General features: G+C 39.7%; 1 protein-coding gene across 5 annotated transcripts; it reads right to left on the reverse strand.

The window, feature by feature from the left end:
* Positions 1-870: 870 nt before the first annotated feature.
* On the reverse strand, positions 871-25,716 carry SLC18A2 (solute carrier family 18 member A2). Of its 5 annotated transcripts, none has more exons than XM_083504976.1 (16): positions 25,490-25,716; positions 22,699-22,849; positions 18,459-18,816; positions 14,301-14,359; positions 13,591-13,674; positions 12,941-13,033; positions 11,932-12,021; positions 11,778-11,821; positions 11,638-11,698; positions 9,063-9,158; positions 7,550-7,628; positions 7,252-7,303; positions 5,878-5,941; positions 4,312-4,431; positions 3,162-3,295; positions 871-2,598 (listed from the first exon to the last, which is right to left on the reverse strand). In XM_083504976.1, exons 2-16 carry the CDS (start codon positions 22,817-22,819, stop codon positions 2,488-2,490), a joined length of 1,566 nt encoding a protein of 521 aa, XP_083361102.1. In that variant the 5' UTR covers positions 22,820-22,849; positions 25,490-25,716; the 3' UTR covers positions 871-2,487. The 5 variants fall into 5 exon arrangements, with proteins under 5 accessions (XP_083361102.1, XP_083361101.1, XP_083361103.1 ...); XM_083504975.1 differs by having other exon boundaries at positions 25,344-25,502; XM_083504977.1 differs by lacking the exon at positions 25,490-25,716 and adding an exon at positions 25,229-25,280.
* Between the last annotated feature and the right edge of the window lie 294 nt (positions 25,717-26,010).

Consider the following 26,010-nt stretch of genomic DNA (forward strand, 5'->3'; position numbering starts at 1 on the left):
TTATTCAAGGTTCTACTGAAACCATGTATTATTCGCATTAGTACTGTTTCCATTAGAAAAAGCTTAAAAACATGTTTGAATAGTTATCACAGGATATTTGATTTATAATTTGAACCATTCAGAAGCATTTTGATAGTGTACCGGCATGTCCAACGGGTAGATCACTGGACGTCTCTGGTAGATCACTGGCTCCCCCCCCCAAAGAAGCTCAACAACTTTGACCTGAACCCCCCCAAAATGGGGCTTTCCTCCTCCCTAAAAGCTCAACCTGAACTGCCAAGTTTTAAACTCTCTGAATAGATCGCAGTCTCTTGGGAGTTGGCCACTCCCTATATAACAAAATAAAACAGGCTTATATCCAAAACTCTGAGCAGCATTCTGCTCCTGCAATAAATAGGGCTTCATCTTCTCTCCCTGTGCCCCCATCTGTTCCACAGGGGGAACAGAGACAGACCTTCTGTTTTCGCAAGTGAAAATCTGTTTAAAGCACAAACATTTATCTGTAAGTTAAGTCAAGCAGTCTGAATTTGTATATGACCAAATCCTGTACTCTTAAGTGACTTTGCAGCAGAAGTTGCAACTACAGCTATAGAAGCACCCTTTGCAAAATACACACAACAGAGTACTCTTGTTATCAGTCACTATACTGTCCTGTGCTACAGGAATGGTGCTGACTTAAGGATATGGAAACAGCATGCAGGAACAAGTGTGGTTTGAAACAGCTTCCCCTAAGCTCTCGTATGATCATATCAAGAGCTGTTACAGCAAGAGTGCAACAGCATGATGAAATCATAAGCCTATTTTCTTCCTAGAAGACAATGTTGGAGTCATTCTACTAATCTGTACATCACTTGTAGCAAAACAACATCAAATTGTCCACCTTTTATTTTGGGGTTTTTCCAAGAAATGATAACATTCCAAGTTGTTACTTTTCTGCATAATTAACAACAATAATTAATCTACAGCATCTCTAATTTTGACCAATATATATACACTTACAAAAATATGTAAACAAAGTGTCTGCTTTAAGACACAAACCATCTGTTGATAAATGAAAGAAGGCACAGAGATCATGTTTTACAAACAGCATGACAAGTACATGACACTAAATATTTGATACTGATACATGGTCTATCATTTGTTGGAATTCTATTTTCACAACTAAGGGCACCACACATCCTTTCATGAGCTCAGGTCCAAATGAAGGACAACACTGTTGTAGGGCTCAATGGACTGCTGAGTTGCCTATCAATTAGAAGAGGCAGGGGTATTACATTCCTCCCTTATAGCCAATCTACACAGTCCTCATCTCTCCAAATCCCCTTGCTGTAAGTTACTCTGCCCAGAGCAGGAATAATTTCTAAGGCTGTGGTTCTGTAGTCTCATACCCGAGGGCCAGCCAAGAGTGAAAATCTGACTACCTAATTGATAGCTCTTAGATTTACATTACTTGGGCAGACACACAGGTCCCCCAGGAGACATTTGTGTCCTGCAACTCTCTTAATTAAAAATCAAAATAAAGCTTTAAGAAATAAAAATAAAGAAAGAAAAAACAATTTCATCCAAATTGTTGAGAAGTTTCAAATTGACTAGGTGAAACTGTTCAGACATCGACCAGTCTTGCTTCTAGTGTCATATATTTGTCTAAACTGTCTTCTCTTGTGTTATATGGGAGGGATTGTCCATCTGCAAGTATTATGCATCTGTAAGTGTCTGACACAAATTGGATTTAATTTGTGGTGTGCACCTAGTAACACTTGTCTAAAATTTAAATCATATAATACACTGTGAATCAATATTTCTATACAGATAGTTTTCCCCCCACCTAAGTTGCACAAATGTGTTGGAAAGCATAATATACAGCCATTTTTGGTGTAGTACCTACTATCTGTAAATAGTAGTTAGAGATGAACCAAGAAGGAGTTCAATTAAATGTATCCTTCACAATTTCCATATTTTATTTTTCAATGATTTTTTCCTCTAGGAATAATGGGGAAATGCATATAATTAGGGGAATTATGTATTCTATTTCATGGTTTCAAGGAAAGTTATTTGACAAATGCAACATTTTCATTTCTTTATATAGTGTACAATCAGATAATTTATCATTGTTACTTTCAGGCACTCTCTGCTGCTGATCAGTCAAATAGAGAAAATGGTGGAATAAGCAAAGTGTTAATGAATGGACATTTTAAAGGCATAGATCTGGATTTAGATTTACACTACTCATTTAATAAAAAATATAGTGCATAATGTGAAATGCACAAATTCTTGACACTGTAGCAAACTCCTATAAAAGCTTCCCTTCTCCTTTTATAAGGCAGTAGGTAATCTGCTTCATAATCAAGGGCAATAAATAAAGCTACCTTTGGCTTTTTCTTGTTTACTATTTTACTATTAAAAGTACAGTACAACTAAAACGTCTTGATGAGATGTTCCACAGGAAACACTTGTATACATTAAACTACTTGATATGGCTTTCAGAAATTACTCATCACTCTCTGATTCTTCTTCATTATCGCCTATTGGATGTGACTGGATGTTGTTCTGCGTATACATTTTGGTTTTATAGTGACAGTTATGGTCCATAAGTATTGCCTGAAAAAGAACAGAGTTTTGCATTAGTATATCTGTTAAGCATTTTATTGCTTTCAGCAACAGATGGCTTAGAATTGGAACCAAGTATCTCCTAGCTTCTGTGCATGCACTGCAGCAACCCTGAGGACTCTCACACTGAAATCAGACGCCTGAAGGTTCTTCAAGACATTCCACTGTTCCTAAAGTTGACACAATTTGTTACCATGAGGGTTCAGAGAAGGTGTTAGTCTCAAATACCCTTCCATGTGAACTCTTCACAGTTACTTGAATTCCAGCATCAATGTGGCAAAGCCTCACACATCAAAGAAAACCAGATGTCTAACATGCACTGTTAATTCAAACTTCACCCAAAATATAGTAACTTTGTTACTGCTGGTTTCCAAAGATAAGCCAGCCTTGTAATTTTTTTTGTCTTGTGCAAACCAAGTTACCCCACTCAATACAAAATACTGATTTCAGCTAATGAAACAGAACATTACAAAATAGTTTGTTTCTCTATTTGCTTATGTACTAAAATATATCAGAATTCAAATACAGCAAAGCGAGAAAAAGTTTGTGCTTACCATTTTTTCTTCCTTGGCAGGAGGGCTGCGCAAAAACAAACACAGAGGAGCGAAGAGGATGTCAATGATTCCTATAATGGTCATGAGCCATGGGAATCCAATTGCCTTTGCAATGGCACCACCAGCAGATGGACCTTTGGGAAACACATTTATTAAAAAAAAAAAAAAGTATTAGGGTACATACATAAGAAAAACAGGAACTAGCCTAAAAGAATCTATGAGCAAGAAAAAAATAAGTCCTAACATAATATACTGTATGAGCAGAATTAACAAATATACAGTATGCCTGAAAACCTGTGTGTTGGAAAATTATTGATTTTTTAAATGCCTTTTAAAGCCAGTGAAAATAGTACAAATTCAACATAGATTTTAAAACTACCCACTAGTTCAGTGCTTTTGTTTCATTACCAAGCAAAAGGCTTGACAACAGTTCCCATAATTACAGAAATGGAAGGGAAAGAAAGGTATTCTGCCTTCCCTCTATTCTCCTCCCCCCCCCCACCAGTAGCCACAAATTAATACAAGTTCATGAGTCCTCTCTTTTTCTGTAATCTGTGGAAGCAGAATGTATGGGTCTGAAGTCTGCAAGGGCCTGGGCCTATAAGAGGCCTGGGCCAGCTAAGATCTTAAGGCCACATCTCTCTTGGAGAGTAAACAGAAAGTAAGTGTGAAGGTGGGAGAGAAAATGGATGTAGATGAATGGAATGTCAGGGGTTTTGACTTCAGCCTAGCTAGTTTCTTGCTGTTCCTTACTGACCAGGTTGTGACAACTTTGTCATCCCTGTTAAAAGCTGTTATCTCTGTATGTAAGCAGAACACTCTTATTGATCAATTCAGAAGAGAGTCTAGCTGATGGAGTTTTCAATGCAGTTGCCTTGTCCTAACAGAGACTTGGGTAGATATTTACCCCAATAGTGTGGAGACTGAACAGCATGACTACAGCCTCTGTGTGATACAGCTAATAGTGCCAATGGGAAAGGGATATTTCTTACCTTCTTCTACAGCCTTATCACCTGCATATTTTATGCAGCAAACCCCACTATTGCTGCAGCCTACCAGGCAGCTGGCATTGCCAGCATTTGCTCCAAGGCCTTTGTAATATCCTTTTGGTACTGTTAGATGCATTTCAAGAAGCAAATTCAGCTCTTACCTAAAGCAAATCCCATACAAAATGCAACATCTGCAATTGCATAGACACTTCCATAGACTGAAACATGGCGCAGATCAACAAGGTAACCCATAATAGGCATCATCGAAGAATCCACCATCCCTGGTTATAAGATAGGGAGAAAACAAATGCTATTTTGAGAAAGACCTTTCATTTTTCCTCTTTCCACAGTTTAGAAAACTTACTTTAAAGCATGAATATATGAAAAAACATAATGGTGAGATAATTTGCTCATTTTTATGGCCAATATATTGTGTTCAATTTTCCTTATACCATTTTTGAATGTATGAGGTTTTTTTCATTTTAAGATGGTGCCATTGTCCTAAACACAAGATCTGCCAGCAAATGCAAAACCACCCTCTTCACAAAACCTAATACAGTTATAATCTTGCACAACCCTCTGACCCTTTTCTCCAGAATTGGAAAACATGATATTCAGAGAATTTTTAAGACCTTCAAAAGAAGATAAACTTCTAAATATCTAATTATTTCATCACCTGTCCTTCACTGTATAATAAAGACACTTACATGACTTTACTACTCTCAGCACAGTCTAAACACACTTGCTTGAAATAAGATGAGATTGCTAATATGCCTGGTTGAATTACTTAAACTTGAATCTGTTCACCTGTTGCATTTCAAGCAATACACAAATTGCTATTTGAAAGGAAAGGAACAGTAGGGAATTTACATTAAAAAAACTATCTGAAAATTTATGTCATATAAATTACAAAGAATTTTAAGTTCTCTGACCCACCCCCCACCTGCCCCCCAGAAGCTAAAGCCCAAGCCAGAATTATTCACCTGTAGCTGTGGGCCACACCCACTGCTGTGAGTGGCAGCTAAAGTCAGCTATGGCAGTGCTGATCACCCATTAGCAGTGGAAGCTGGGAAGGGTTCTGGATTCAGAGCCAACATCCCCCCAAAATCAACCATCTCTTAGGAAATGCACATAAGCAGGCCCAATTCAGAAAGGATCAACACATCCACCGTCCACAGCTTCCCTTGATTTTTTAAGCACATACATCCATACGGAGTTTGGTAAGCAAAGCCACACATGAAAGTCTGCTTATGGGCCTTACTGTTTAGGATGATATGCTGCAACATAATCATTAAACTCTAGAACACAGCAGAGCATGGAAGGCAATCCCCATAAGTTAACAGAGCACTTTCCCCTTCCTTCCCTTTTCCCATCAGTCACTAGCCTGGTGCATATGAACCAGCCCTTACTTGAAATGCGAGAACATGAATGCACACCTGGCAGGACTACTACTCCCCAGTTATCACACAGGTGGACATTCACCCCATCTAGAGAAATCTAAACTGGGTCCTATCCATTAACAAATATATTAATAAGTGCAGATTCTTTTTAACCCTATTAGCATGGGTGGAGCCAGGATTTTTGTGGGGGAGGGCAGGTCTTTGTTGGAGAGCAGAACCAATGTGATTGGTTAGTTATTTCTATTGTTTTACTTGAGTCTCTGAGCGACTCACAAAAAAAATAGAATACATCAAAAAACAGAAACAAGTATTTTGTGTTTTCCTTACCAATGGCAAAACCAACCCCAAAATTTGGTGCTATGAGTCCATATATATTTCTAGCAAGTGGCACCTGAAAAAAAGAAAAGCAAACATTCAAAATCAAACATCAAGCTGCTTACTAGATTGTATCATATGACCTTCATTTAATTACTGGTGAGTGTTTCTTTCATCTGATCTATTAGCTTTAATCTGATCTATTAGCTTTCTGATCTATTAGATTTCTGCTAATGTTTATCATACTGCTTTCACTGAAAACGGCCTCAGTCCAGTATACCCAAAGGAGCATCTCCACCCCCATCACTCAGCCCAGACACTGAAGTCCTCCTCTAAGGGTCTTCTGCTGGTTCCTTTACTGCGAGAAGCGAAGTTACAGGGAACCAGGCAGAGGGCCTTCTCAGTAATGGCGCCCTCCCTGTGGAACACCCTCCCTTCAGGTGTCAAGGAGATAATAGAACTATACAATGTTTAGAAGACACCTGAAGGCAGCCCTGTATCGGAAAGTTTTTAATGTTTGATGCTTTATTATGTTTTATAGATTCTGTAAGCCACCCAGAGTGGCTGGGGAAACCCAGCCAGATGGGCGGGGCATAAATAATAAAATATTATTATTATTATTATGCTCTGTAGTCAGTAAGTTCTGATATACAGCGATCAAAGGGCAGGGTGCAAGGAGAAGGGTGCAGTGGCCAGGGTATCCTTTTCCTGCACTCTTCATAATATGGGCAATGGAAGGGAATTAACTATGCCAGCTCCAGCTTTGGACTAGTTTAGTCGAGCCTTTTAAAAGTGGGATTTTGGGGAAACAAGAGGGAATTGGATCATGAAGATTCACAGCCTCACGTGGCACTCCCCAAACGTGTCCTGATCCTGGCCCCACCAATGGCAGCTTTTTCCTGCCACACCATTCATTCCACCCACCCACAGAGGTCCACAGTTCATTAGGGCCCTTCAGCTGCCCTCCCAAGCAGCATATGATTGCTCCCTACTAGCATCAAACATGAAACATCTAATAAGCCATAACAGTTTAGGTTCAAGTTAAAAGAAGCTAATCAGCCACAGTGATGCTGCTGTAAATGAGGAGACTGTGTGCAACAACAAATAAAGACAGCCCAGATAAAAAACAAATATAATAGAATCTTCCCGCAGCTCTCTTCTCCATAGTCTTATGCATGAAACCAAGAAAGTACGAATGCTACAGCACCCTTCAGGGGATTACATTCAAAATAAGACTGAAGAAAGTTTGTGTCATCACTGAATCCCAAATACCCTTCCCCAATTTACATCTACAAATACCCACACCGAAAGGATAGAACCATCAGTAAATTATAGAAATTATAGAAATAACAGAATTTGCTCTTCAAAGTATCAACTTTTACTCACACACAAAATGCTTATTCCCACTATTACCATCCCAATTAGAGCACAAAGCCACCTATGAAAAAAGAACATTATATTTTAGACACCAAGAAATGTAGGCACTAAACATGTGTTTTACTTCAGCATTTCTACTACAATTACTACTAAAATATTAACTTTAAAATAAAGCAGCAGGTTAATTTATTTATCATGAAAGCTGCAGTTTGTTTCTCATAATGCGACTACCTGAAGGAACACTGTAAGAACAGAAAATACTGTACAACTGTGTTAAGGAATTAGATAATGTTTAAATTCAGCATACCGTCCCATTTTGTGTGCAAGGACCCCAAAAATATTAGTTCCAATCAGATAAGAGACACTGGCAGGAATAAAAGCAACGCCTGAAAAATATGAACGGGTTATCTTATCAACACTGGTTTCAGTGAAGCATTGGGAAAAGCAATAAGTTCAGACACAGCAGTTTTGATTAGAACATATCTAATGAAGGTCTTCAGCCTGAGCCAAAAAAAATTAATATCCGGTTTGTTTCAAGCCTTTTGTTTGATCTAGCAAGATTATCCATCAAATTTAGACCATTGTTATATTTTAAAAATAATACTTGCTATCGGACACCAGTATCTGTGCATAAGTGAAGTAGTGTATATGTGTATAAAACAAAAGAAAGGTAGCTTCCAAATTAAACACAATAATAAACTGTGTTAAAAGGAGATGAATTAAGATTAAGAGAAGATTAAGAGTATTGCAATCCAAGGCTGCAATCCAGACCTGGACAGGGGCAGAATTTATTCAAACAGAGGGGACAAATTGCATCTGCAGCCCTGCTGCTCATGCCATCCAGAGTGAAGGGGAGGGGGCAGAAGGCAGGCAAACATCTGACAGCCTGGAGGTGGAACAGCAATGAGGTCCCATGTCATCATGTAATGGCAGTGAGGCTCAGCCCCTCTTCTTCCTCACCCCCAGAAAACAACAGGTTATTTATAAGGATGAAATAGGTAAAACTCCCAACACATTGCCCTGAGTGTCTTGGAGAAAAGACAGGATACATATGTAATAACTTTGATCACGCATATTCTCTTTTCCTATACTGAACTTGGGTTATGATAAATGTAAAATGCCATATATACCAACACCAAACTCAAAAGACTTCAGCGGTTCACCTTTCTGTAGCCAAAACCATATCACTCATGCACAAGAACAGGATATCTAGAGATCTACAGAAGTACAAAAAAAAACCCCAAAAAACTTTGGAACAAACACTAAAGTAGGGAAGGGGAATAAACCAGCCCAATGAAGAATGAACATGCTCAGTGCACACAGAAAGCTGACACAACCAGGGGTGGGGTGTGCTGAAAAACAGGTGGAATGTAAAGGAGTTACTTGGGGAAAGGAAGGGAGAAAGACACACAGATATAAAAGGGTATGGAACATTTTGTGTAGGTTAACAATTGCTTGATGCAACAATGCATAACAAACCAACCAAAATGAATGCTCAATGACAGCATCATATAACCTCTCATTGAAATCAGGATGTTGCTGTTTAGTCGTTTAGTCATGTCCGACTCTTCATGACCCCATGGACCAGAGCACGCCAGGCACTCCTGTCTTCCACTGCCTCCCCAATAAATAGGTACCAAAGTGTCCCTTGATTATGTGCAATATAAACTATATAATGGCATACCAGCAATCTATAGTATTCACTCAATTGTCTAGAGACACATTTTTTAAAAAATGTTACCATTTGTCATATGATCTGAGGTGGCAATCACAAACATTCTCAGGATCAGAAATACAATAAATGAAAGAAAACACTTTACCGAGTTGCCATTTTCTCGAACACATTGTCTCCATCATCCAGATGGGCAAAGCTGGTTCCAGCATAGCAATTGCCATATTTGAAAAACATATTGATCCTTGGAAAGAGATGGAAAACAAATTGCTGGAATTGTTTCACTTAAATTCCAATCAACATCTCGAAAAAGCAACACTTACAGAAACAAAACGTCTTTTGAAGACTTGCTTGTCAAATAATACAACACTGATTACTTCTAAATTACTAGTGTGGGAGGAAAGTTATTTAATCCGTAATTTCATATATACTCCAGTTACCCCCCCCCCAGAACCCCCCCCCAAAAGATTTCCCTATTTTCATTGCATTTCAGAGTAGAAAGACAAAATATTTCAGCATGTGATGATACTGTGAACTCTAGTAGGAGCAACACAGTTATCAATAGGAGATTTGCCAATAATTCTATTGCACCTGGTTCACAAGCTCCGGTTGTAACAAAATCATTACCGTAATCTGAAAATATACTTCTAATTTTGTTCAGTAACAGTTTACTTTGTTGGACACAGATTTGTTTAAAACCTATTCCTCAGGTACTTGAAGCAGAATAAAAGAAGAACACTGAAGACTTTCAGTTGTATTCAATGTAGTGCTAATGTGAACTTTTTGTCAGCTCATTTGCAATGGAACATGCTCCCCCTCATGCGTCTCCTAAATCTGTTATTGGGGTCCCACCAATTCTCTGGAGCAGATTTAAGGTTGATAAGGGGGGAAAGTCTCATTGTGCTAACATTAATCCATCCACCAGGACATTTAGTTAGTTGAATTGCCTTTTGTCCCTTTCATCCCTATGGGAACTGAAGCGTTGATCACTTGTTGGCATCCATTTGTCTCAAGAGACAATGGAGTGCACCTCCAGGGGTGAAGTCAGACCAAAGTGACCTTCGCAGGGTACAAATCTGGGCAGTGTGTATGGAGGTCCTGGGCTGCCCAGATGACAATACCCCCCTCTCAGCCTCACTAATGTGGTCCAAAGGAAATCAGAGTGATACATCTGGCAGTTAGGGACTTCCCCTGCATGCAAAGACAGGCTCCAGCGAATTGATCACTTGTAATAAAATAGAATTGTTGCCTGGAGAGATAAAGCTAATGAGAACTAAGAGTGGATTCAAATGCACATTTTGGTACATGTGCATATACTTGTGGATGGCATTCACCATATGTTATATTATGAACTTGCATGCGTGCAAAACATAAGCAGATTCAGGATGCAGTCCTAAACATACTTACTAGGGAGTAAATCATATTCGCAGTCCTAAACATACTTACTAGAGAGTAAATCATATTCAAGACAGGAGGACTTACTTCCACAGAAAACATGAATAGGACTCCATTGTCAGTACTGTAAGTACACACCCAAATTCATCTTAATTAAGGATTAATCTTCATCATAAAAAGCTGACAAAGATCACACTAATTCTATATATATGATGATGCATATATGTGGGCTGCCTTACTCTCTGCTGCTTAGCCTGTGATGAAATGGTCACCACTAATTTAACAGGATGCCAGATCCCAGCTAATCAAATGTTTAACAGGACAATGTCCCAATATATTGAGTGCATCTAATGTATTCAAAAGAAAATGTGATATTCCATGTAAGGGACATGGGCTAAACAGCATTTGTCAATACTTATCTGAATTTCAACTTTGGACTATTTGATATATTCTTGATGTACTATGCCGTGTGCAACAAAACGCACATGGTTTTATTTTGCCATAGCAATATATCTTACTAATGCACCATCATTCTGGATTACAATATGTACATGTGACAAAGCAGGCAGTGTGGAATCATCATGCACACACTATGTTCATGCAATTTTTCCTACCTGGAAATCTAGGATGTTTGTCTTATGTAAAGAAGCCCTGAATCTACAAACTGCCACTCCACTTTGTCGAACAGCACATTCAGTGCTGAATGTACCTTCAAAACATGTTTATACCCTTTTGATCACAATAAAAAAAATACAACAGACTCATGCTGCAGCCATTTACAGATAAAGGAGCTTGTTATCTTTAAAATTCAAGTCTAATTTGTTTTAAATCACAGATAAATTTTTTCTCCTGGGAAAAGGCTCTCCCCTTGTAACACAGTTCAGCAAAAAAATGACCACTGCTGTCATTCTTTGTTCAAATATGCCAAGTTGCATTAGACTCTGTATGAAGAATCCCTAAAACAATATTGTGGTCTCATTAGTGCTGTGATCCTGAGGGCAAGAAGCAATAGTTCAGCACTGTTCTTACAAAGATAAAATGTTATGTCTAATGTAATCTTTCCACTATAATCTCCACCTGAAAAACTCATATGTCTATGAGCACAAGGTAGTAGATTTGTCCTTCTATCACAACTGAATACCTGAAAACAACACTGGCTGTTTGCTCACATTATAGTTTTAACCATAATGTGCACAAGCTGCATGCTGGTGCGTGCAGCTGAAGTGATCCTTCCTTAGTCGGACTAAGTGATCCTTCCCACAGACTACCAAATACAGATCAGAAATGACCACAACAAATAAATCCAAGTGTGCAATAACTGCAAATACCTGCAGCAATTATGATGTATGGATCCCTCAAGAGTGTCAGCAGCGAGGCTCCTTTCTGACTCTATCAACAGATAAATAACCTCAGTTTTAGGGAAAGTGTAATACCAGCATTAAAAAAAAACAATTGTTGAACTACTTACTTCTGGTTGTATCCTGGATGGTTGCAGAATTAGCAATTGTATTGCTGCAGGAAAAGAAATCATAATGTTGGGGTATTTTTCAAAAATAAATGTAGGTGATAATGTTACAATTCAAAGCTATTGGTCATGTCATAGATATGGGAATTTTACTTACCACCATCTAAAAGAGCCAATGCTGCTAACACCAGGAAAGGTGCTGTCTTCCCAACAAATTCATACATTACACTTCCAAAAGGCGGTCCCACTACAAAAAAAAAGCCATTTACACATTTCTTAGGGTGGAATTCAACATAGTTCTAAGTGGGGTATGTACACAATGAATGAGGTCCACTCATGCAACAGGACTACAGTTGTACCTTGGGAGTCGAATGGAATCCATTCCGGAAGTCCGTTCGACTTCCAAAGCGCAGCTTATGATTGGCTGCAGGAAGTGCCTACAACCAATCAGAAGCTGTAGAAACCCTGTTGTACGTTTGGTTTCCAAAAGAACGTTTGAAAACTGGAACAGCCACTTCTGGGTTTTGATCGTTCAGGAGCCAAAATGTCTGAGTTCCAGGGCATTCAACAACCAAGATACGACTGTATTCCATCCTCCTCCACCAAACCTGTTTTGGGAGTTCACACAACCCTCCTCCAGGGGCACAGAAGAGGAGAGAGGGGAAGTGGCACTGAACAAGCAGATCTTGTTCTAGCATATTTTAGCTATGTCACTAAAATGAGTTTATGAAACAGAGGAAGGACAAAGAGATACCTGTATATTAATAACTGAAATATTTGACACTTAGCAGAAAGGAACAACCCTGAGGCAAATAACTCAATTAAATGGTATACAGCAGAAATAATTAAGATTACACAGCGCCACAGGTATATCTTCTCCAATCTGTACCAATATGGAAACTCATACTAATTTGTTAGAAACAGCAGTCACTCACAAGAAGGCAAAGGCAGTGGTGTCCTGATGGCAGCAGCACTACCCCTGCTGGGATAGGGACTGCCTCCTCCATCACCCCCACCACCCCCATTAGCCGCTGTTGATTAGAACATTTTAAAACATGCATTTATTGCAGTGTAGGTACATAAAGGCATCAGTGTATGAAAGAGATAGACCTTTTTTTCTTTTTGGAAACCACACATTCTTTTTCAATGAATTTCCTCATACTAACCTAATACCCCCATAGCCATGCCTCCCAAGGCAATCCCCATTGCATTGCCTCTTTCTTCATCATCAGTATACACACTGGCCAGCATACCCATACCTGCATAAGCAGTAAACGAAAAAGGACAAGTCAGTACTGATGATTATTCTCAGTGTGAAAATCAGGCAGGAAATCACACAGTGATATGAATAGCAAGATGCATATAAAGCACAAGAACATGCTTCATTTGTTCACAAAAAAGCTAAACTTAGCAAGCTTGTTGAAAATAGAACACCCAAATGAGAAGGAAAAGGAATCCCAAGAGCCAAGACGACCTGCAGTAAAATGTTTCCTACCTCACACAATATATTAATATCATCTGACCTATAAAACTGAATTTTAAAACTTTGAAAGCAAAGGAAAATGATGCAATAATTCTTCTAAAAAGCAACAATAATGGGGTCATTAGACCATTTCGGCTCATCTGTAAACAGCAAAAAGCTAGATGGAGAAAATTTATCTGATTAAATAGAAGAAGTACGGTAAATGAAAAGTAAAAATTATTTTAACTAAATAAATACTTAGCTAAAACGACAGAGTCAAGAATATGTTGGTTGCTCAAAATGACAGATCTAGCAAACACCAATCTATATCATGTAGTGCATATGAATACCTACCAGCTACAGAAGAACAAGAAGATCCGACTCCTTGAAGAGATCTTGCTATAAAAAGTAACTTATAGCTTTCTGAAAAGGCAAACACTGTGGAAAAGACAGAACACACCAACACAACTGTATTAAACTGAACTAGATAGATCCAGGATCTCGTAAAGGCATTTCACAATGCATTTACCATAAAAAACACCACAGGAAGTGTCCCAAACCAGATACAGTTCACACTTGCCAGCAGAAGTGCTTTGCTGAAAATAGCACGGGAAGAGCCAAGCTCACGTCAAGCCTCCATGAGAACATGGATACAGCACAAGGAAACATTCAGATGGATGAGTAGAAGAGCATAGAGTTTCCTCTTTAATTATTCTGCGGCTGCTTGTAAACTAGCAAAGGAAGGCGGGCAAAGTGGCAATGGCAGCCTTCTCTTCCCACTGACTGTGTTGGGTTGTAAATAGTGCTGATGATTCAACATTTTGGACTGGACAAGAAAAGCAAATATTTTAGGCACCAAGCAACACCCCCCAACTAAAGCAAAGAATGATCATGTCCGTACTATACTGTTATGGAACAATATAAGCAGGGAAGTTTCTCAGTACACTCATGCATGCTTTAAACTAGTGTCCCCATTTGTGTATTTCCTATCCGTCCACCCCTCCATCTCCAGTATATAATAAAATAATTTTTGGTGACATAGGCAGGGGAGGAAAAGCACTTACTAATTGTTGAGACAAACATGATGCAGAAGCCAGCAAACATGGGAATCTGATAGCCTATTCTGGAAAACAAAACCAGCACAATATTTTGGCTTGATGTTTATGCTTTCCTGCATCTTAGCATACATTAAAAGACTTATTTCACTAGAAAGCTGCTTTAGAAAATTCAGTTACCTGGACCTCTCTGTGGTCTCTCCGTTGGGCCTTACTATTTAGCTGTAACAAATACTAAAGCATCAGGTGCTATCGGACCATTCGCTAGGTCCTAAATGCCACTAGTTGTCAACAGGGCAGGGCAGCACACATTTCTAGCAGATGGTGTCAAGGGGTAGAGACACTTACCTGATCTCCCAGTAGGCAAGTCACCACTGCTTACTAGGAGAGGCAGGGTGGGATGAGGCACTGAGAAAGGCGTTGCAGTACAAGTGCACCAGCAGGAGCACCAAACTGACTCTGCTGGTGCATTTGCACTGTGCCAACCTTGCCTGGCAACCAGCAGACCTTCAAGATCAAGTAAGTATCTTGGCCCCACCATGCCAACTGCAACTGTCATATATTGTGGAACAAGAGGCAGAAAATTATGTTTAGATTTCATTTTATCTATTATATTAAATTTATATCCCACCTTTCCTCTAAGATGCACTATATGATGTATCTTTTATCCTCACAACAACCTTATGATAGGACCAAGGTCACCCAGTAAGCTTTATGGCTGAGCTGGGATATGAATGGTGATCTCCCAAGTCCTAGTCCAACACATTAACCGGTGCACCACACTAGCTTGGTTAATTTCTTGGCAGCATCTGTTTTGGGTAATGGCTACTTCCACCCTAAGCAACCAATTATTCTGGTAGAATGGAGGCTTTGGATCAGCACACTTCTCTTCATAATGCTCTGATACAATGCTTAGTTTGTAGTTCAGGAGGGGCAAAAGTGGAGCAGCTCAGAATCCACCATGTTTAAAAAGGTATGTCTCCAGCTAAAGGAAAGTATTGATCTCCAGAAAAGTGTGCATTGTTAGGCTGATAGAAAGCAGGCAGTGACTAGCAGTGTATGTATAAATTGCCAAGACTGTGTGAAAAGATGGATCCAGTATCACAGAACTGACTGGTAAAGAGAATGTTCATTAAAAAGAATGGTTTAAACGTTAAACCATTTATAGATTTATTTTCTAGCAATGAAATAGTGTGGGAAAATAATATACTTGCGACAATTGTCTAATTCTGCTTTATTATACCACATGGTATTAGCACAAGGTAATAGCACACTGCTATTATTTGTGCACAGCTAGCTGCACAGCTGTTACACGATACAATCCTCCAAGTGGTCTATAAGTGAAAGCCAGCTTTGCAGCTCAGATACCACATTGTTCCAAAACTCTATCTGTGATACACCTATCATATGCGGGTGGCACTGTGGTCTAAACCACAGAGCCTAGGGCTTGCCGATCAGAAGGTTGGCGGTTCGAATCCCCGCAACGGGGTGAGCTCTCATTGTTCAGTCCCTGCTTCTGCCAACCTAGCAGTTCGAAAGCACGTCAAAGTGCAAGTAGATAAATAGGTACTGCTCCAGCAGGAAGGTAAACGCCGTTTCTGTGCACTGCTCTGGTTTTCCATAAGTGGCTTAGTCATGCTGGCCACATGACCCGGAAGCTGTATGCCGGCTCCCTTGGCCAGTAAAGCGAGATGAGCGCCACAACCCCAGAGTTGTCCACGACTGGACCTAACAGCCAGGGGTCCCTTTACCTTTATCTATCACACATTTTCCATCTGCAGAAACACTAACAATCTGTTTCACTTGTATCATATTTACTTAAAAACACTTCTAAACAGCTTAATATTTTGAAATCTCTTCTACAAAGATACATTTAAAAAGTAAAATAGTATTATAAAAATTAAACACAGATTCAATGTTCCAAGAGTTCTGTCTGCACACAGAGTAGCCAGGTGAAAGAGAAGATAGGACTTCTTCACCTTTAATAGTTGTGTAGAAGAGGGAAGTTGTGCAGAGGCAGACACAGCTTGTCATTCAAGAAACACCTGTTTAAATTGTATCTTCTAAACAACTATTAAATGGTGCAAGAGCCATGTGCCCTTTTCCATTTGCAATCATCAGCAGTCTGGACAGTTTCACAACATGGAAGAACATGCATACATATGATGAGCAAACCCTACATGTTCTGTGGATCTGGCTGCCAGACTAAAGTTGTGTACACACTATAGCAGGGAAGCACATTCAAAGTACCGTATTTTTTGCACCATAACACTCACTTTTTTCCTCCTAGAAAGTAAGGGGAAATGTCTGTGCGTGTTATGGAGGAAATGCCTACGGGTGGCATGCCTACGGATTTTCCTCCTCTAAAAACTACGTGCGTGTTATGGTCGGGTGCGTGTTATAGAGCGAAAAATACGGTACATTTTCAATCAAATAATTCTGGGCATTGCAGCTGACCCCATGAGTTACATTTCCACCAACTTAAACAACAGTGCCCAGAATTATTTGAGGATAAGAATGCACTTTGAATGTGCTTTAAATATAGTGTGTATAAAAAACAAAAAGAAAAGTGGAGTAGGGCAGATTGATAGTTCTTTTCATCCCAGATCTTTAGTGTTCTCTGTTTCGGGACAACTTCACATGGATACCAATACAAATGTGATGTATGCAATGTTCTTCATGCTGTCTTTGTGGGGATCCTTGGTATTGCATCAGGACTTGAATCCTTCTTGGGAAAGGAAGATGATGGTTCCATAAAGGTATTACATACAGATCTCCTAATTAATGGGCCAACTGAAGCTCGGACAGACATGTCATGGCCTTTTCCTCATAGCATGACTGTGCATTGTGTATGATAGTATGTGTGAGTGGAACATCATCCTGGAATTCCACTCACTGCTCTTTGTTTATTGGTGTCTTTCATGCATGGCTAATGTGGATGTATCACCAGCAAATGCCACCATAATTAGTAGGTGGAGCAGTTGCTAAGCACTCTGTGGGAGTGGATCACAATATTGTTGTTAGCTTTTGCTTCTACCCTATTTTTTTGTGCTTTTGACTTTGATGTTCAGAAACATAGGATTGTGACACTGGGTGGAATCCAACATGGAGAATGTTCTGTGAGTGCAAGGATTTCCCCAGCAGCAGAAAGGGCATGAGATACACTATTATAGATTTTTAGCTCTGCTTAGCTATCAGTAATATGCCTTATATAGTCTGTTTAAACTGTGATCCATTAAGTGTGCATTCTTCAGTTATATGCTTTTTGTGCTTTAATAAAACCTGCTTTCCTCACTCAAGCATGCCTATTGCCTCTCAATCCATAAAGTAACTTACTGTGGCAACACAACTGGCCTTAGCAGAATAGATGGCTGCACAGCCTGCAACCAATTTCTGCTCCCGAGCTGACCAGCCTATGACCTGTGATACAAATTCCCTTAGGCTGAGGACATTGGCACCTGCTGAAATTGGGGGTCTTGGTCCCTCACTCCCAGACTCCCAACTAGTTTTTAATTAACCAAGCAAGATGGTGGCCTGTTTGTATGAGATACTGTTTTATTGCATTTTGGAATATGCTGGAAGCTGCCCAGAGTGGCCAGCGCAACCCAGTCGGATGGATAGGTTACAAACATCATCATGATTTAGATTTAGATTTAGATTATATATATTATTCTGAGATATAAAAATCCAAAACCTTCAGAAGCTCTTCAATCTTATAATTTCATATTTTGTAGTTGTATGAAATGACATTGAAAAGTTCTGAAGACAAAGATCAATCTTCAAAAAATTTACAAGTATAACAACCACTGTTATGTATTTCTACTTCACACATGCTAGTATTTACCCTGGTATAAAAGAGGTTCCCTCTTTCTACAAAAGCCTTCATAAACAAGTGCTATTCAAGGAATACAGAAGGAAGGAGACGTTAAATTTATTTAACATAACTAATAGAAGCCCGTTATTTAAAAAATATTGCAGGCTTAGAGGAGATTTACTATTCAGATATATATTTTGGTAAGAGCAATCCATTAATGCGAGCAATCAACGAAAACATACACATAATGCAAATAATTAAAGGAAAAAGGCAAACCTCTCTCTGAAATGCTGATATATAAACTGGCAGATCAGTATTAAATGCCACTTTAGTGTGTAAGAGATAGAGCATACCTATTTGTCATTGGCCCTATAAAAGGGTTAGTAAGCAGCTGCACAGTTGCTTTGGAAGCAAACAACAAACCAACTTGGACATTTTCATTTAGCAGGTCTTTGTCTTCCTTGGGGCAGTCAGAGGATGGTGATGCCTTAGTCATATTTACCACCATTTGCTCTGTCCGAGCATGATAAAAATCTCCTGGTCTTGTCCCTTCAGAATGATTTCCAGTAATCATTGTGGAGTTGTCATAATAGGAGAAGATACTTTGAAAACTATTCAGGCTTAATGTAGATGTCTCCGGCCTAATAGTTTGGATTTCTGTTGCATTTTTTTGGTGTGTAATGCTGTACAAGTAACTGGGAATAATTGGCACTGAAAAAACAAACAGAACAAATATTATATAGGGAAATATACAAATACCACTATCAAAACATACATAAATGTTATACCTTTGCTGGATCAAATTACAAGAAGATTATGTAAGCTTTCAGGTTATACAGTACGTACTGCCAGAAATCATGGAAGAGTACATAAGTTATCACTGAATCATAAGCTGTGCTCCTTACAAAAATGTGCAGGAAGTTCTCATGTAAACTGAAACACTGACACCTTGGGCATCCTCCTATCTTACCTCCATCTTTGCGGAAAACATAGGTGCCGCTACTTTCTAAAATGATGGAAATTCAACCCCTCTCCCCTACTCGTTTCCATATGGTCAGGAGAATTTGCAAAAAGGCTCAACAAAGTTCTGCATGGCATCCATTTTCAATGCAAAGTTCATTTCTCTAAAATGCAAGGAAACTAAACTCTAAAGTTCCCGGAAAAAAATCCTATGTTTGGCAAATAGAGTGTGCCAATTTATCAAATATTGTGGGGGAAGGACTTCTGGATAGACTTGAGCACCAGCAACCAGTAATCCAGCTCTTAGGAACTATATGTATGAGAGGACAGGTCAAGGGAGAGGGGAAAGACCCATACAGTCGATGAAACAGATTTGAATGTTTTTCATATGAATAGGGAAATTTAGTAATTCATTTTTTATTATGTAAATTGCTTTGAGACACCTTAGTGCAAATATGTAGCTAATAATAATAAGATGAATTTCTTTGTTGGTTTGATAATGTGGGTATAAAACACTTTGAAAGATGTATTTAATATATCTGTTGTTTTTGTGGAACACATTTATTTTTTATTTACTGTTGTGATTAACTGCTTTGAGTATAATTTGAAACAGTGGCATATAAATAAGCATCATGATGATACATTATTGCAAAATACAATGGGGTAAGTTATGATGAAAAGAGAAGTGGGGCAGTTTTAACCTGCATACCCCACAGACTCCAATGGTATTTTTGATCTAAATTACAATATAAACTTCCAGTCATTTAAAGTCAAGAAAGGAAGTGACGCATGCCATGCGCACACTTCCCTTTCATAACGCGGTGCAAAGAATATATTTCATTTGCTAAGGCAAAAGAATCACTACTATTCCAAGAGTGGGGAATAAAATATAAACAAGAGATGTTTATACTGAAAGTCACCTAATTGCTATTGTCTTCAACACATCACAAGAATTGTTCCAATACGCTAAGAATTGTTTTATTTACAATTCCCATCAGCCGCAGCCTGTTGTAGTAAACTTCTAGAGAGCATTGTGTACTTATAGTACAAGTTTCATTCAGTATCTTTTATCAGGAACACTATATTCCTCTTCTGCAGGCGTTTTACCAGAGTTCTTTATTTTCATTGTTCTTTATTTTATTATTAAGTTTGTTTATTCTTCAAACTGTTTTACACAAAGCTTGAACATTAAAGAATAAAGGGTATAGACAGACTAAAATGCAGGACTTGCAATTAAGTCCCACTGATTTCAATGGGAGCTAAGTCACAGCTATTTTTTATTGGTTTCAAAGAGACTTAAAGTGTACCCAAAGAGGCAGAGAAGCAACTTACCATGGCCCTGCCTCCTACGTGATCCCATGCTCCTGACAATAAAAAAGCTGGAGAATCCCATATAACATTGGCTTCTCCACCACTAGTACCTCGTTCCTTTTATATAATGCAGGAAGGATAAAGCTAAACTCTGAAAGGTAAGATTAAACTTCTGCATGCGATTTAAAATCCTAATTACATCCTAACTGTATTGAAAGGAAGGAAACGAGAACTAAAAATAGTAGAAGCAGGTGAAGCAGCATGTTTTATCAGGAAATATGAGTGACAAAATCAACAGTCATTTACGTGCATCATGACTTGCAGATGTCTGGATCGATTTACTGTGGCAACAATTATATTTATTTAGGAAACCTTTCTGTCGAGATGTGAAAGGCCAAGTGATACAGCAACAAATTTGCAAAAGGTTGTTTTTCAATTTCAGAACAAAATAGCAACTCTGGCAAGAATATAATATCAAACACACAGGAAAATAAACACTTCAGAGTGTCACTCAGACACATTGTATTGCTCCCGTTAGAGCACAAACGGCCATAAAAGAGTGTTATTCAAATAACTACCCAAACAGTTACATGGTGCTTTCAAGCAGGGAGAGGGGGAAGATGCAAAGCACCGAAAAGGCAGGAGTATAAACTGGAACAGCTAGGAAATCTAGACAACTGAGACAGGAAAATGAAGATATGATAATCAACTTCAAATGTTATCAACATTTGGAAAGTCCATTTTTGAAGCCAGTACCATTCCAAATTATTTCACTATGTTGAAGTGGCAGTCTGAATAATGAAGGAAAAGCTAGGTTTATAGTTAGGGGGGGAACCCACAGATGTCAGATTATTATTTTTTAAAAGCAAATCTCCTTAACATCAATAACACACAAGACTTGGTAGTAGAATTAAATCCAGGTTGACACTCAAGGTTTCATGTGTGTTTGTGTGTGTTATAGTGGGGGAGATACAACAAGACAGAAGAGCACCAGCTCTATAATTTATGGATTTCAGTTTATTTTGGTAAACCTAGACTGCACAACAATAAGGAATTTGTAAAATGGACTTCCACGATATTTTGAAATGCTGAAGAAATCGTGTATAGAGCATGGTGGATTTAAACCACTGAGAAAAGAGGCCAACTTAAAGGACAAGTATAAAGCAATCTTCAAAGTTTCTACAGCACATAATTTCTGATTAAGCACTTTATTAACTGGTTGCAACAACAATTAAAACACTTGGGTCTATATTTAAAGAGAGCCTTCATTCTGCCAAGGAGCATCCTGGAACCTAGTCCCTCCCAGCAAGCAGAAGCAACTCACCCACCATGCTGTCCACTACTGAGCATAAGAGTATTTGTTATCCAATGCCATAGAAAGAAATTTTTCATGCCTTTTCATTGGCTACATTCAGACAGCAAGATAAACAATGGTTTATCTTGGTAGCAATGTACTGCAGCAAGCATCATGTTCTTATGTTGCTTTCTCAGGTTCCTCACTTTACAGCACTGTGGATGCATTCCTCCCCGCCTTTTGACGCCTAATTACACAAGATAACATCTCGGTAATGGCATACACATACAACCCAGAGCAATTAGCTCACCAAGGCTGAGTCAAAGCAGGAAACTTGTGTTATTCCACGATAGTAACCACTTGCTTCAAACTTGGCCCTACAAGCTGACCAGCAAAAACAAGTGCGGGGCAGCTTAAGAAGATTTCACTATGGGTTTAGTAATGTTAGTAAGTCTACTCTGAGTAAAACTAGGTTGAATACCAACCTAACAGTATTTTGGTACTGATCATACCTTGCTGAAGTCAAATAATGTGGGTGTCGTGTTTACTTATCTGGCCAATTCTTATTAAATACAAGCAGTGGTGCAAGTTTTTCCATCTGTGGCCATATTCATAATCTATGATGACTAAATGCTGTAGCTTTGCAAAGCTAAATAGTCTCATAAGCTCAAAGATGAAAAAGAGCCTATCAAAAGGAAACATGCATTTCAAGTCCTATCCTCACTGTCATTTTGGTTTGTGAAACCACAAAGGAAAGTACTGTAGATTTTTTAAAAAAATAATTACATTGCTATTTTTGTCTTATGATTTTTTTTTTTATTCAAAGCATTATTTGACGGTTCCTTCAGATATCCACAGAAGCAATACTATTACAATTGTAACCGGAAATGGGTAAGGGATATGTCCTAACAAATGGCTAGCTTTGTTTATAAAGAAATCAATTGCACTTTCATAGCAATTGTAGCATTTTAGCCTTCTTTAAAGGTTGTTAAAAAAACAAGAGGAAAGAATAAAAAACAACTACGTACCAACTACAGTAAGTAACATGTTGTCCAAGAGCAGAGCAATGAAGACAATCAACAAGATTAGTTTCCGGGATTGCCGACTCTCTCTGAGCCAGCTGAGGACACCGAATTCACTCCAAGCCATGGTTTAGTTTCCCTTGAGTAATGGCTTATACTACAAACATAAAAAATAATATTTTAATACAAATCCAAAATTAAAATGCATTATCCCCTTTTGTTTTCAAGGCAGCCTTCTTAAGGAAGAACATGATTTCCAATCTGCCACCAGAAATGTAAGAGATGTTTGCTTCTCTTCCATTCCTGGGCATAATAGGGAGGGGTCAATGAGGCTGCTTCTGCATTTGGGACCTACTTATAATAGCCAAGTAAATCAATGTTTTCCTGTGATCACTATGAAAACAATTGATAATTCCAGCCAAGCTCTCATCATTGGTTTCAGCATTACCATTCTAATTTACTATACAAAAGCCACTTGCCCTTTTCATAAAACTGACTACCAAAAAATAAACTTTGCCAAGTCCAATTATGTAGGATTTAAAGGGGTTGTGGGGAAGGGTGGAGATAGAACTAGCAATGAAGTCCATCAGAACCCAAACATATTAAAATAAGGGCAATAAAGATGCATTCAAATACAGTATAAGCATTAAGTGAACTGGTATAAATGGAAGATATCTCTAGCCAGCAGGTTTCATTTCCACTTCTGTATTAATTAATCCGTCTACACATATTTCCCAAGGCAAAGAACATCAAGCACTTCAGCTTCATTTAGAATATTCTCAAAGCACTATGAATGGTCAGCAGTACCCAGTGAGTATATATCTTCTGCTTAGCTTTCAAATCATAAACATCTAGAACTCCAAATGCTACAAATATATACATTTTTTAAAGAAAATCTACATTCAAAGAGGACTGAACACATCTCTCTGAATTATGTTTTGTTCCAATTCCCATATTAGAAAATGCTCACATTCTAATTCTTCACTGCTTAATCTAGTTTGGCCATAAACAAACAGGATATCAGACAGGAATAATGGATTACTAACATTTGACTTCTCAAAACCCTAGTCGAAACTCCAGACCAGGGATCCCTACATTACTGCTGCAACTTCGGCTGTGAGGACAAGATACTCAGCACAATGGGGAAGGGGCTAATTTGCCTCAAAGCAAGACTCCTGCACCACCTTGATCAATCCGTCAAATTCCCCTTTCAGAAAAAATATGTCTCTCCTGTTTTCTAACCTGCAAACAGGGCAAATTGTAGTTCAACAATCATGTCTGATTCAACAGGTTGGAGAAGTGTCCATCACACAAAGGACACAAAGTAAGGATGCTATTAACACAAAGGGGTATTATTGTGCGAACTACCAAATGCATGTAAACCCCGCTATACACTCTCGCTGACCAACAATTACACTCCCTTCTGACTGACAAAGCAGTTTTTGCACCAGAGACTGGTTGCTCTTTTTCTGCAATTGCATTTGGGTAGAGGTTCATTACATGGATTTACTGTGTGTCCTGCTAACTAAGAAAACCTTAGTTTTGAACCCGCCATATAGTGGGTGCACTGTAGATGACTGAAATCTCCATTCATCAGAAGAGAATCTGAATGTATCTTTGGCACTGTCCAAAAAACCAGCTTGTGTTACACAACAAGACACATAAAGTGAACTCAACGTGCACTTTCAGAGCACTACCTTTGTGCTCCCTGTTTTCCTCCACTGTCCTCTCCTACAAAGTGCTGAAATATAACTGCCAACAATTAAACCAGCTTGGAAGCCACTCTCTCTAACCTACAAGCGGCTTTCTAAACCTAGATGCGTTGAAAGTCCAGCAGTGAGCCAAATGTTCTTTGTACATGCTCAGAAGAACTCTCACCCAATTTCAGGTCTGACCTTAGTGCGGAAAACACACTATTCACCCCTTACTTTAAGGACTTCAAAAAACAGCAGCCAATTTACAAAGCTAATAACCCACAGGTGCCAGTATCCATTTTTGAGCCAGCCACAGCAACCAAGGTTACTGGGATTAATGCTTCTAGACCACTTCTATTGCCCTTTTTTCAATACTTGTTTGAGTATTTTGTCACCTTCATTGCCCAACTAGATACTTTCCCTGCTCCATCTCAGTATCCCACACAGAAGGGGTGGGGCAGCTGCAGCCCTACAGATGCTACTGGACTCCAAAACCCATCAGCCACCCCATCCAGCATGTGTGGCGTAATGGTTACAGAGTGAACCTGGGTCAGTCCCTGCCTCACAGGGTTGTTGTGGGGATTGAAGGAGGAAGAGAACCGCGTGCGCCACCTTGAGCTCCTCGGAGAAAAAGGTGGGATATAAGCGCAATGAATAAATAAATGTCGAGGGAGATGGGTGTTCCAGTCCAGCCATGGGCACAGCTTCCCCCCATCCCTGCTTTGCAAGGCCTAAATCTCGACGTTTCCCTCCCAAGTATACCTCACATTCGTGACCCCTTTTTTCCTGCCCGCCCCCCTCACTCACTTCTCCACGTGAGCGCCCCCCACTCCCAGACCCACCCCACGCCTCTCCCTCTGGGCGCGCCACTCGCCCTCACTTTTTTCCCGCCTTTTCTCTCGCCTGCTCCCTTTCCCCGCCTAAATTCCCTCCCCGCGCGCCAGGGGCTTCGCTTACCCTCCTGGGCGGGCGAGGCTTCCCCAGCCGCGGTCCCCCGAGCTCGCCGCTGCTTGCCTGCTGCCCTCCGCCTCAGCAAAACGCTGCCTCGTCCTCTCCAGCAGAACTCGAAAGAGCTCCCAGCGCCTCTGGGCAGCTCCACTTACCAGACTCCTCTCTGACGTCACGCCAGATCCTTATCGCTCCCAATAGACTCCTCTGGGGCGCTGCTTGTTCCAAGCAGGCACCCAACTCGACTCAAGCGTCTCTCCCAGCCCCCCCTCCACCCAGCCCCCGCTTTTACTCCCCGCGTCACCTCGCCGCTGCCTTGGACCAAATGCTCCCCGCTTGCAAGGAGCTCGCGGAGGATGCTCTACTCAGGCGGCTCTGCCAGACTTTGGCAAGCGCCTGGCTTGGAGGTCCGGGAAGAAAGCAGCAAAACCATCGCTTGCTGCCGTGCACTTGGTCCCTGTTGCAGCTGCGAGGCGAGGGATAAATACTAGGGGCGCGATGTGTAAAGAACTCACTCAGCCAGCTGGGTTTTTCTGGCGTCTCCAGCTGGGACTCATTGAACAGGATACTGACACTCCTCGCCTCCTCCACGCTGCTGATAATAGCAGATGCACCTTCCTTTGTTATAGAAAAATGTGTAAATATTTAGAAACGGCATGGGTCCTTTAGCAGCTTT

Source organism: Podarcis liolepis (assembly GCF_965112155.1).
Source record: "Podarcis liolepis genome assembly, chromosome: 5".
In the NCBI taxonomy this organism is placed as follows: domain Eukaryota; kingdom Metazoa; phylum Chordata; class Lepidosauria; order Squamata; family Lacertidae; genus Podarcis; species Podarcis liolepis.